Source organism: Procambarus clarkii, chromosome 15 (assembly GCF_040958095.1).
Source record: "Procambarus clarkii isolate CNS0578487 chromosome 15, FALCON_Pclarkii_2.0, whole genome shotgun sequence".
Classification (NCBI taxonomy): domain Eukaryota; kingdom Metazoa; phylum Arthropoda; class Malacostraca; order Decapoda; family Cambaridae; genus Procambarus; species Procambarus clarkii.
This window is the reverse complement of record NC_091164.1, coordinates 50,239,703-50,251,309: the sequence shown is the minus strand read 5'-3', so window position 1 is coordinate 50,251,309 and position 11,607 is coordinate 50,239,703. Positions and strand designations below refer to the sequence as shown.

General features: G+C 43.5%; 2 protein-coding genes across 2 annotated transcripts; one reads left to right on the top strand and one right to left on the bottom strand.

Annotated features, from left to right (window-relative positions):
• Positions 1–317: 317 nt before the first annotated feature.
• Positions 318–698, bottom strand: LOC138365098 (uncharacterized). The gene has a single exon (XM_069325211.1). It carries the CDS (start codon positions 696–698, stop codon positions 318–320), a length of 381 nt encoding a protein of 126 aa, XP_069181312.1.
• Positions 699–1,043: 345 nt separating this feature from the next.
• LOC138365097 (craniofacial development protein 2-like) lies at positions 1,044–1,403 on the top strand. The gene has a single exon (XM_069325210.1). The coding sequence runs from the start codon at positions 1,044–1,046 to the stop codon at positions 1,401–1,403; it is 360 nt and encodes a 119-aa protein (XP_069181311.1).
• Positions 1,404–11,607: the final 10,204 nt, after the last annotated feature.

Genomic DNA, 11,607 nt, shown 5'->3' with positions numbered 1-11,607 from the left:
TACAATTATTACTTAACCTATACCTATTATAGGTTAGGTAATAATTGTAATTACGAAGCAATAAGATGCTCATCTTAAGATACTAACAAGGTTAGGTAAGGTCGGTGTTTTCTATGAATCTTTTTAAGGGTATCTATTATGTTAAGTATGTCACCTATGCACATATTTAATAAGTCAATATTGACTTATTAAATTTGCGAGAACGGGTTGAGAAGTTGAGTAGCAAGTGTGTCTTCAAGGCTGTTTATCCTCTTCAAACGTAGACCTAAGGAGTAGGGTAGGGAGTTCTTCAAGGAGGAGGGGTGACTGGAGTCGTATCATAGATACGTGTGCAGGTTTGTGGGCTTGTAGTAGGCCTTCGTGTGAAGGAGCCTGTCCTCACTGCCGATGAACACTGTCGTATCCAGGAAGTTTATCTCTGTTTTACTCTGCTCCAAGGTGAACTTCAGATTTTCGTGGGCTGTATTTGTCCAGGCGTAGGAAGACTGGAGGAGTGTGTCTTGTCCAGTCATTATACCGAAAATATCATCAATATAACGGAAGTACACGTCTGGTTTATCTGGGCGGAGTGCTCTCTGGTGCTCAAAGGCCACGTGAACAAAGATTTCCGCTATAGCCACACTACTTGATGCTCCAATTGCCGTTCCCTTTACTTGTCTGTACGCTGCTGAATCGAAGGATAGAATTGTATCCCTCATGACATGCAGAATCGCTTCCTCCAGGAGAGCCCTTGATGGGGGCCTCCAAACTCCTGCGTCTCTGAGAGGCTGGCGTATGAGGTGTTTGCCCGCAAGACATCTGTGATCAACAATGAACTACGCAGGCTCCAGATGGACATAGTCGCCTTGCAGGAGACACGTCTGCCCGCGACCAGCAGCATACGGGAGAAGAATTTTACCTTCTACTGGCAGGGCAAACCACCAGAAGAGGTAAGGGAGCATGGCGTTGGCTTTGCCATCAGGAACAGGTTGTTAGGGTCCATAGTACCGGCCACGGAGGGGTCTGCAAGGATCATCAAACTTCAGCTTCATACAGCAGCAGGAATGGCCAGCCTCATCAACGCCTATGCACCAACACTGACCTCCTCTTCCGAAGCGAAGGGCGAGTTCTATGATGACCTCGGCCTAACTCTCAGAGACATACCTCAACAAGAGCCAGTCTTCTTCCTGGGAGACTTTAATGCAAGAGTTGGTTCTGATCACAGCTCTTGGCCTTCCTACTTGGACCAGTTTGGGAAGATGCATGAGAGTGGGCAGCGCCTCCTGGAGTTCTGGTGTCGTCATGATCTCTGCATCATCATCTCCTTCTTCGACACCAAGCCCCAGCATAAGGTTTCCTGGAGACACCCAGGTCTAAGTATTGGCACCAACTCTACTTGGTGCTTACGTGGCAAAGCAATCTGAGAAGCGTCAACCTGACCCGCAGCTTCCAGAGCGCAGATTGTGACACCGACCACTCTCTCTTCATTTGCAGAGTAAAGTTCCAGCCCCGGAAAATCCACAGAGCAAAGAAGGAGGGAAGGCCACGCATTAACGTAAACAAGACCCGTGACCTTCACAAGGTTGAGGAAATTACTACCCTACAACCAAGACTTCCTCAGCTACACACAAACACCACACTGGAGACGAGGATGAACTGGGAACGCAGGTATTTGTTCAGCTTAAAACACAAAGAAGAACATGCGGTCTCGCCCCCGGAGGAGGAAGGAAGTCGTGCTGTCTGTGAGCACCATACCTGATGCAGTATGCTAACCAATGCTGTGTGCTAACTGATGCTGTGTGCTAACCAATGCTGTGTGCTAACCAATGCTATGTGCTAACCAAGCTGTGCTGACTGAAGCCGTGTACTAAGGAATCTGCGATCCATGTGTGCCGATGCTGTGTACGAAACGACGCTTTGATGCTGTGTACAAAACCCGATGTTTTGTGTACAAAACGACACTTCGTGCTACAAATTTCATCATGCTGTGAACTCTGCTGTGTTGACAGTGCTGAAAACTCATCAAACAACAACATTGCTGCTAACTGCTGTACCAACTGCTGTACCAACTGCTGTACCAACTGCTGCCAACTGCTGTACCAACTGCTGACAACTGCTGTACCAACTGCTGACAACTGCTGTACCTACTGCTGTACCAACTGCTGCCAACTGCTGACAACTGCTGTACCAACTGCTGTACCAACTGCTGTACCAACTGCTACCAACTGCTGTACCAACTGCTGACAACTGCTGTACCAACTGCTGAACCAACTGCTGTACCAATTGCTGCCAACTGCTGTACCAACTGCTGTACCAACTGCTGCCAACTGCTGTACCAACTGCTGACAACTGCTGCCAACTGCTGTACCAACTGCTGTACCAACTGCTGTGCAAACTGCTGTACCAACTGTTGTACCAACTGCTGTACCAACTGCTGACAACTGCTGCCAACTGCTGTACCAACTGCTGTACCAACTGCTGACAACTGCTGCCAACTGCTGTACCAACTGCTGTACCAACTGTTGTGCCAACTGCTGTACCAACTGCTGACAACTGCTGACAACTGCTGCCAACTGCTGTACCAACTGCTGTACCAACTGCTGTGCCAACTGCTGTGCCAACTGCTGTACCAACTGCTGACAACTGCTGCCAACTGCTGTACCAACTGCTGCCAACTGCTGCCAACTGCTGTACCAACTGCTGTACCAACTGCTGTACCAACTGCTGCCAACTGCTGTACCAACTGCTGACAACTGCTGCCAACTGCTGTACCAACTGCTGTACCAACTGCTGTGCAAACTGCTGTACCAACTGTTGTACCAACTGCTGTTCCAACTGCTGACAACTGCTGCCAACTGCTGTACCAACTGCTGTACCAACTGCTGTACCAACTGCTGACAACTGCTGCCAACTGCTGTACCAACTGCTGTACCAACTGCTGTGCCAACTGCTGACAACTGCTGACAACTGCTGACAACTGCTGTACCAACTGCTGTACCAACTGCTGTGCCAACTGCTGTGCCAACTGCTGTACCAACTGCTGACAACTGCTGACAACTGCTGCCAACTGCTGTACCAACTGCTGCCAACTGCTGCCAACTGCTGTACCAACTGCTGTACCAACTGCTGTACCAACTGCTGTACCAACTGCTGACAACTGCTGACAACTGCTGACAACTGCTGTACCAACTGCTGTACCAACTGCTGTACCAACTGCTGACAACTGCTGTACCAACTGCTGTACCAACTGCTGTACCAACTGCTGACAACTGCTGTACGAACTGCTGCCAACTGCTGTACCAACTGCTGCCAACTGCTGTACCAACTGCTGTACCAACTGCTGCCAACTGCTGTACCAACTGCTGCCAACTGCTGTACCAACTGCTGTACCAACTGCTGCCAACTGCTGACAACTGCTGTACCAACTGCTGTACCAACTGCTGTACCAACTGCTGCCAACTGCTGTGCCAACTGCTGTACCAACTGCTGCCAACTGCTGTACCAACTGCTGCCAACTGCTGTACCAACTGCTGTACCAACTGCTGTGCAAACTGCTGTACCAACTGTTGTACCAACTGCTGTACCAACTGCTGACAACTGCTGCCAACTGCTGTACCAACTGCTGTACCAACTGCTGTGCCAACTGCTGTACCAACTGCTGACAACTGCTGACAACTGCTGCCAACTGCTGTACCAACTGCTGTACCAACTGCTGTGCCAACTGCTGTGCCAACTGCTGTACCAACTGCTGACACCTGCTGACAACTGCTGCCAACTGCTGTACCAACTGCTGCCAACTGCTGTACCAACTGCTGTACCAACTGCTGTACCAACTGCTGACAACTGCTGCCAACTGCTGACAACTGCTGTACCAACTGCTGTACCAACTGCTGTACCAACTGCTGACAACTGCTGTACCAACTGCTGACAACTGCTGCCAACTGCTGTACCAACTGCTGTACCAACTGCTGACAACTGCTGTACGAACTGCTGCCAACTGCTGTACCAACCGCTGTACCAACTGCTGCCAACTGCTGTACCAACTGCTGTACCAACTGCTGTACCAAATGCTGACTACTGCTGTGCCAACTGCTGACAACTGCTGTGCTGCTGTGAGTAGGAACAACACATGTACACAAAGGCTAGGTAAGAAGTCAGTTGCTGCTATATTGTGCACTGCTGTGAACTTTTGCATTAAAATGCTTGTGTGCTTTGCAAAATTAAAGTAATTACAGTGAATTCTTAACTAACATATACAGTGCAGTAAGGGTTTAATATTCTGAGGAACATTTTAAGTGATAAGTTTACATTTATTCAGTAAAAATGGCAAATATACCTGAGTTTCCTGCATTTGATTCTGACTGTGACCAGACAAACCTGTCACAGAGGTGGATCAAATGGCTTAAAAGGTTTGAAAATATGTTGATAGTTTCTGACATCAAAAGTGCTGAAAGAAAGCGTGCCTTTCTACTTCATTATGCAGGTGATAGAGTTTGTGACATCTTTGACACACTGAAAGACACTGGTGGTGCCAAAGATTATGACACTGCCAAAGCCAAATTAACAGTATATTTCAAACCAAGACAAAATACTGCAATGGAAATTATGCATTTCAGGAGAGCCAAACAACTCTATAATGAAACCGTTGATCAATACCACACACGTCTGCAGGGTTTAGCAGCCAATTGTGAGTTTGCTGATGTTGACAAAGAAATCAAACAGCAAATAATTGAAACATGCACATCTACACGTCTCCGTCGAAGAGCTCTAGAACTTGTTGATGATGACAGTTCTCTTACCAAGATACTGGATATGGCTCGTCGAATGGAAGATGCTGCATGTGATGCTCGTGTCATGGAGTGCAGTGCCAATAACGGTTCTGCCACTGTTACTAACAGTGATGAGGTACGTAAGGTTCAGGAAGGATCCTGTGATCATAAAAGATATCATAGCAAACCTAACAGCAAATTTAGCCGAGAACCACATCACAACTGGAGTCATGAAACAAGACTCAAGCAGTCACAACGACCCACATCAGAGGGTGTCAACAATAAAGGTTACAGTTGTGGAGGAGACTACCCACACCAAGATAATGTTTGTCCTGCTCAAGGTAAGAAGTGTAATGAGTGTGGAAAACTAGGTCATTTTGGTGCTATGTGTCGTTCCGCACTAAAGAAACCAGTCAGTGAATAAAAGCACTGTACGAGGATCAGTTCATAGGTGTCGAGGTGGTAAACGCAATATTGCACCTCATATCCAGAATGTTAATAATGTACAAGACAACATTTCATTACAACCAGTCTCAGATAACAGTGAATGTGATTACATTTATGGAGTACAATCAATCACAGAATGGAATGATCTTCCAAACAACCCAGAGACTATAGTATACATTGCTGGTATTTGTCTCAAAGTTCTCATTGACACTGGATCAAACATTGACACCATTGCTGAGTGCCACTATGAAGTATTTAAAAAACAGTTCCCAAAGCTTGAGAACTATAATGGCAAAGCCACTGCCTATGCTTCAAAGGTAGCCTTGCCAGTGATTGGAACTTTCACTGCAGAGATCAAGCCAAAGAGTGCAATGCTCATTACTACATTCCATGTTGTTAGGAATGCAAAGGAGTCTCTACTCAGTTACAAGTCTTCAACCAAATTGGGGCTACTTCAGCTTTCTAATGCTGTAGCAGTGGAATCTGCAAACAATGTTGATGCTATTGTTGCTGAATTTTCTGATCGATTTAAATCCATAGGTTGTTATACTGATAGCAAAGTACATCTGCATATCAACCCAGATGTAATTCCAGTTGCCCAACCACATCGCCGACAACCATTCCATACTCGCAAGAAAGTCGATGCCGAACTGGATAGGCTGATGGAACTAGATATCATTGAACCAGTAACAGGCCCAACACCATGGGTAAGCCCAATTGTCACTCCACCAAAGCCGAAGAATCCAGATGAGATACGCATTTGTGTGGACATGCGTGTTCCCAACAAGGCAATAATGCGTGAACGCCATCCTACACCCACTGTAGATGATATGATCTACCGCTTGAATGGTGCAACTGTATTCAGCAAGTTAGATTTAAACAAGGGCTATCATCAGCTTGAACTTAATAATAATAATAATAATAATAATTTTTATTTAGGCAAAGGTACATACATAAAGAGATTTTACAAAGTTTGTTGGTTTTATAGATAAGAGCTAGTACATACAATGCCTAAAGCCACTATTACGCAAAGCGTTTCGGGCAGGAAAAAACACTACTGACTAAAGCTTAAAACTAATGGGTAAAAAGAAAAAAATGCGTTGAGTACAAATAAAAATAGAGGTAAAAGAGGGGGGAACATTGTTGAAAAAACAGCACAAATACAATTACAAATTATTACAGAAAATTACATTAAAACAGCGTTGATTTGAAAAACAAAAAACAAAAACAAAAAACATACATGGGTTGACAATAGAGAGGTAAGGTAGGTTACAGGGAATTTATTAGGTATAGCTTCGTTTTTAACTTAAACTGGTTGAGAGAGGTACTGTCTTTAACATGGTTGGGAAGGTCATTCCACATTCTGGGCCCCTTGATTTGTAGAGCATTTCTGGTTTGATTAAGTCGTACTCTAGGAATATCAAAACTGTATTTATTTCTGGTGTGGTGCTCATGGGTTCTGTTACAACCTTCTATGAAGCTTTTGAGATCAGGATTGGCATTACAATTTAGCGTTTTGTATATGTATAGTACACATGAGAGAATGTGCGGTGACTTAATGTCTAACATATTCAGGGATTTGAATAGGGGTACCGAGTGATGTCTGGGGCCAGAATTGGATATTGTCCTAATAGCAGCTTTGTGTTGAGTAATTAGAGGACGTAAGTGATTTTGGGTAGTAGAACCCCAAGCACAAATACCATAGTTGAGATATGGATAGATAAGGGAGTAATAGAGAGTCACCAGGGCAGGGCGTGGTACATAATATCTGATCTTAGAAAGAATGCCCACAGTTTTTGAAACTTTTTTTGATATGTTTAGAATGTGTCCCTGGAAATTCAGCTTGTGGTCAATGAGAATGCCAAGGAATTTGCCATCTAATTTGTTACAAATTTGGGTATTGTTTATTTTGAGATTTATTTGATTAGAGGATTTATTGCCAAACAGAATATAGAAAGTTTTGTCAATGTTAAGGGTGAGTTTATTGGCAGTTGGCCACAGATGGACTTTATTTAGCTCAGTATTTACTGTGGCATTTAGAGCAAGGGGATCAGGACTGGAGTAAATGAAGGTTGTGTCGTCAGCAAATAGGATTGGTTTGAGGTGTTGGGAGGCATTTGGAAGGTCATTAATGTAGATGAGAAAGAGGAGAGGGCCAAGTATGCTGCCCTGGGGAACACCAATATTGATGGGTAGGGTGGGAGAAATTGTATTATTCACAGAAACACATTGGAGCCTGTCAGTAAGGTAGGATTTGAGGTATTGTAGGGAGTGTCCTCTGACACCATAATGATGTAATTTAAGAAGAAGGTTTTGGTGGTTGACAGTATCGAAAGCTTTACGCAGGTCCACAAATAACCCAACAGGGAACTCATTTTTATCAAGAGCTGTATGAATCGAGTTAAGCATACTAATAAGTGCATCGTTAGTGCTTTTTTTGGGCCTGAAGCCATATTGGCAAGGGCTAAGTATATTGAGTTTGGCTAGATATGAGTAAACTTGATGATGAGAGTCGCTTCATCACAACGTTTACGACACATCGAGGTCTGTATAGGTACAAACGCCTGAGTTTTGGTATTAACAGTGCTGCTGAGGTATTCCAGCACATCATCAGCCAGGTATTGCAAGATATACCTAATGCAGACAACATGTCTGACGACATCATTGTTTATGGCCGTACCCAAGCTGAACATGACAAAGCTCTTCGTGCAACATTGCAACGCTTACGAGAAAAGAATTTGACGCTAAGCCGAGCAAAGTGTGAGTTCAATCAACATAAAATTGAATTCTTTGGACATGTACCTAGTGACAAAGGTCTGTCTCCAGATCCTAAGAAAGTTGCAGATATCAAGAATGCTGCACCTCCTTCAACATCTACTGAAGTACATAGTTTTCTGGGAATGGCAAACTACTGTTCTCGCTTCATTCCAGATTTTGCTACCATTACGAAGCCTCTACGTGAGCTCCTGAAGAAAAATGCATCATGGTACTGGAGTGATATCGAGCAAAATGCATTTGATGCTGTGAAAGATGCACTAGTAGAGAATGCGACTGCTTCATACTTTGATCCATCAATGGACACTGAGCTAACGGTGGATGCTAGTCCTGTTGGTTTAGGTGCTGTGTTAGCCAAACACAAATCTGGTCAACCAGATTCCAGAGTAGTAATTGCCTATGCCAGCCGTTCTCTCACAGATGTTGAGCAACGATACAGTCAGACAGAGAAGGAGGCTCTTGCTCTTGAATGGGGCTGTGAACACTTCAATGTGTATCTGCTTGGTGCACCCTTCACCACGATAGTCACTGACCACAAGCCGTTGGAGACCATCTTCAATAATCCAAAGTCCAAACCACCAGCTCGCATTGAGAGATGGGCTCTTCGTCTGCAACCATACAACTTTACGGTGAAATACATGCCGGGTGCAGGCAATCCCGCTGATTACATCAGTCGACATCCTGCCAACAGTTTCACCATCACCAAGCATCAGCAAGTTGCCGAGGAATATGTACACTCTGTAACTTGTGATGCAGTCCCTAAGGCTCTCACTCTTGATGAAATCCGTACTGCAACCCTAGAGGACCCAACTCTGCAAGCAACAGTGGATGCATTGACTAAGAAAAAGTTTCCACGCATCCCACCCTCAGGAGTTGACCAAGATGCATTCAAAGCACTTGAACGCATCCAGAATGAATTAAGTGTTACGCAACAACGTGACACCGTGCTGCGAGGTACTCGTATTGTCATTCCAGCTGTTCTCCAGCAACGTGCTCTGAAGCTTGCACATCAAGGACACCAAGGTCTTGTTAGGACCAAACAGCTGCTACGAGAAAAGGTGTGGTTTCCTGGCATTGACCGTCAAGCAAAGGACATGCATGATGCCTGTGTCCCTTGCCAAGCTGCAGTGGATACTTCAAGACCAACACCTCTACAACCTTCACCACTACCTGCTGCACCATGGACGGAAGTATCGATGGACTTCTGCGGACCGCTACCAACTGGAGAGTACTTGATGGTAATCATTGATGATCACTCACGTTATCCAGAAGTAGAAATCATCACTTCCACATCTGCAAAGGCTGTCATCCCGGAGCTCGACAAGATCTTTTCAAACTTTGGCATTCCTGAAGTTGTCAAGACGGACAATGGACCGCCATTTAATGGAAAAGACTTCGTCAACTTTGCTGAGCATATTGGATTCAAACACCGCCGTGTGATGCCACTACATCCTCAAGCAAATGGAGAAGTCGAGAGATTCCTGCAACCTCTCATGAAAGCGGTACGCTGTGCTCTTGCCGAAGGACGATCCTGGAAACAAGCTATGTATGCTTTTCTCAGGAACTACCGTGCAACACCACATGGAACACTGGGCAAGTCGCCTGGCGAACTTTTATTTGGACGTCCTATGAGAATCGCACTACCCGTCATGCCAGCCGAGGTAACGGATAAACGTCTCGCTCAGAAGGATGCACTAGCCAAGGGCAAAATGAAAATTGCTCATGATCAACGTGCAAAGGAACAATTCATAAAGGTTGGAGATACTGTTCTCGTTAAAAAGAAAAAAAGAGGGAAAAATAGATATACCATATCATACAAAACCATATAAAGTGATTAGTGTAAAAGGAACTATGGTAACAGCTAGTAATAGAGATCATAGTATAACACGTAATATGGCCTATTTCAAAGTGATTCCAACTAGTGTAGAAAATGATGAAGTGCAAAGTCGTACAAAGGAAAAAGAAAAAATGAGTTATAACTCAATAAACAATTCATCGAGGGATATTATTGTATTTGGGGACTCTCGTCCTAAACGTCATGTTAAACGCCCTACACGATTTGATGATTAATTGTGTTCCTATGTAATGCAAAGTATTTACTTATTATGCTAAACTAAATTTAATATTGTTTGAATAATGCAGATCTCTCATTCAATATTTTGTAACTTTGTATTACAGTTTCTTTCATGTTTGTTTAACATTGCATTTGTATTTTTAACATTGAAATCCTTTGTGGTAAAGATTAAGTTGTTTAAATTCTTTGTGTGCTTAATTAATGTTAAATGTCTGCAATATCTCTTGATATGTTAATAACTTACTTTGTGTCAATAACTTTGCTTTGTGCTACAAGCATGGTAGACATCCTGTATTCATTCTTTTTCTGTATTCATTCATCCTGTATTCATTCTTGCAAATGACATTCCATCTTCCAGTACTGACATTAAGGACTATCTTACAGGTAACTATCCACAGTCTCTGTACCTAAAGCCTATTAATTCCACTGACGTCAATGAGATAATCCTTTCCCTTAAAACCAAGTCTGGTGCCCTTGAGGAGATACGAACTTTAATTTACAAAAAAGCCTCCAGATCTTTAGCCCCTGCTATTGCTTTGCTCTTCAACAAGTCACTTGAACTCCAAACCTTTCCAGATATTCTAAAAAAAGCGAGAGTAACGCCTGTCCACAAATGTGGTGATCTCACAGATGTTAACAACTACAGACCTATATTTATCCTGCCAAACTTGTCAAAAATTTTTGAAAAACTAATCTATAAGCAGCTTTACTCATATCTAACCAAACTCAATATACTTAGCCCTTGCCAATATGGCTTCAGACCCAAAAAAAGCACTAACGATGCACTTATTAGTATGCTTTACTCGATTCATACAGCTCTTGATAAAATTGAGTTCCCTGTCGGGTTATTTGTGGACCTGCGTAAAGCTTTTGATACTGTCAACCACCAAAACCTTCTTCTTAAATTACATCATTATGGAGTCAGAGGACACTCCCTACAATACCTCAAATCCTACCTTACTGACAGGCTCCAATATGTTTCTGTGAATAATACAATTTCTCCCACCCTACCCATCAACATTGGTGTTCCCCAGGGCAGCATACTTGGCCCTCTCCTCTTTCTCATCTACATTAATGACCTTCCAAATGCCTCCCAACACCTCAAACCAATTCTATTTGCTGACGACACAACCTTCATTTACTCCAGTCCTGATCCCCCTTGCTCTAAATGCCACAGTAAATACTGAGCTAAATAAAGTCCATCTGTGGCTAACTGCCAACAAACTCACCCTTAACATTGACAAAACTTTCTATATTCTGTTTGGCAATAAATCCTCTAATCAAATAAATCTCAAAATAAACAATACCCAAATTTGTAACAAATTAGATGGCAAATTCCTTGGCATTCTCATTGACCACAAGCTGAATTTCCAGGGACACATTCTAAACATATCAAAAAAAGTTTCAAAAACTGTGGGCATTCTTTCTAAGATCAGATATTATGTACCACGCCCTGCCCTGGTGACTCTCTATTACTCCCTTATCTATCCATATCTCAACTATGGTATTTGTGCTTGGGGCTCTACTACCCAAAATCACTTACGTCCTCTAATTACTCAACAC

Excerpts from the sequence above, each read along its gene's own strand:
- LOC138365097 (XM_069325210.1), top strand. The coding sequence starts at position 1,044 with ATGGCCAGCCTCATCAACGCCTATGCACCAACACTGACCTCCTCTTCC.
- LOC138365098 (XM_069325211.1), bottom strand. The coding sequence starts at position 698 with ATGAGGGATACAATTCTATCCTTCGATTCAGCAGCGTACAGACAAGTA.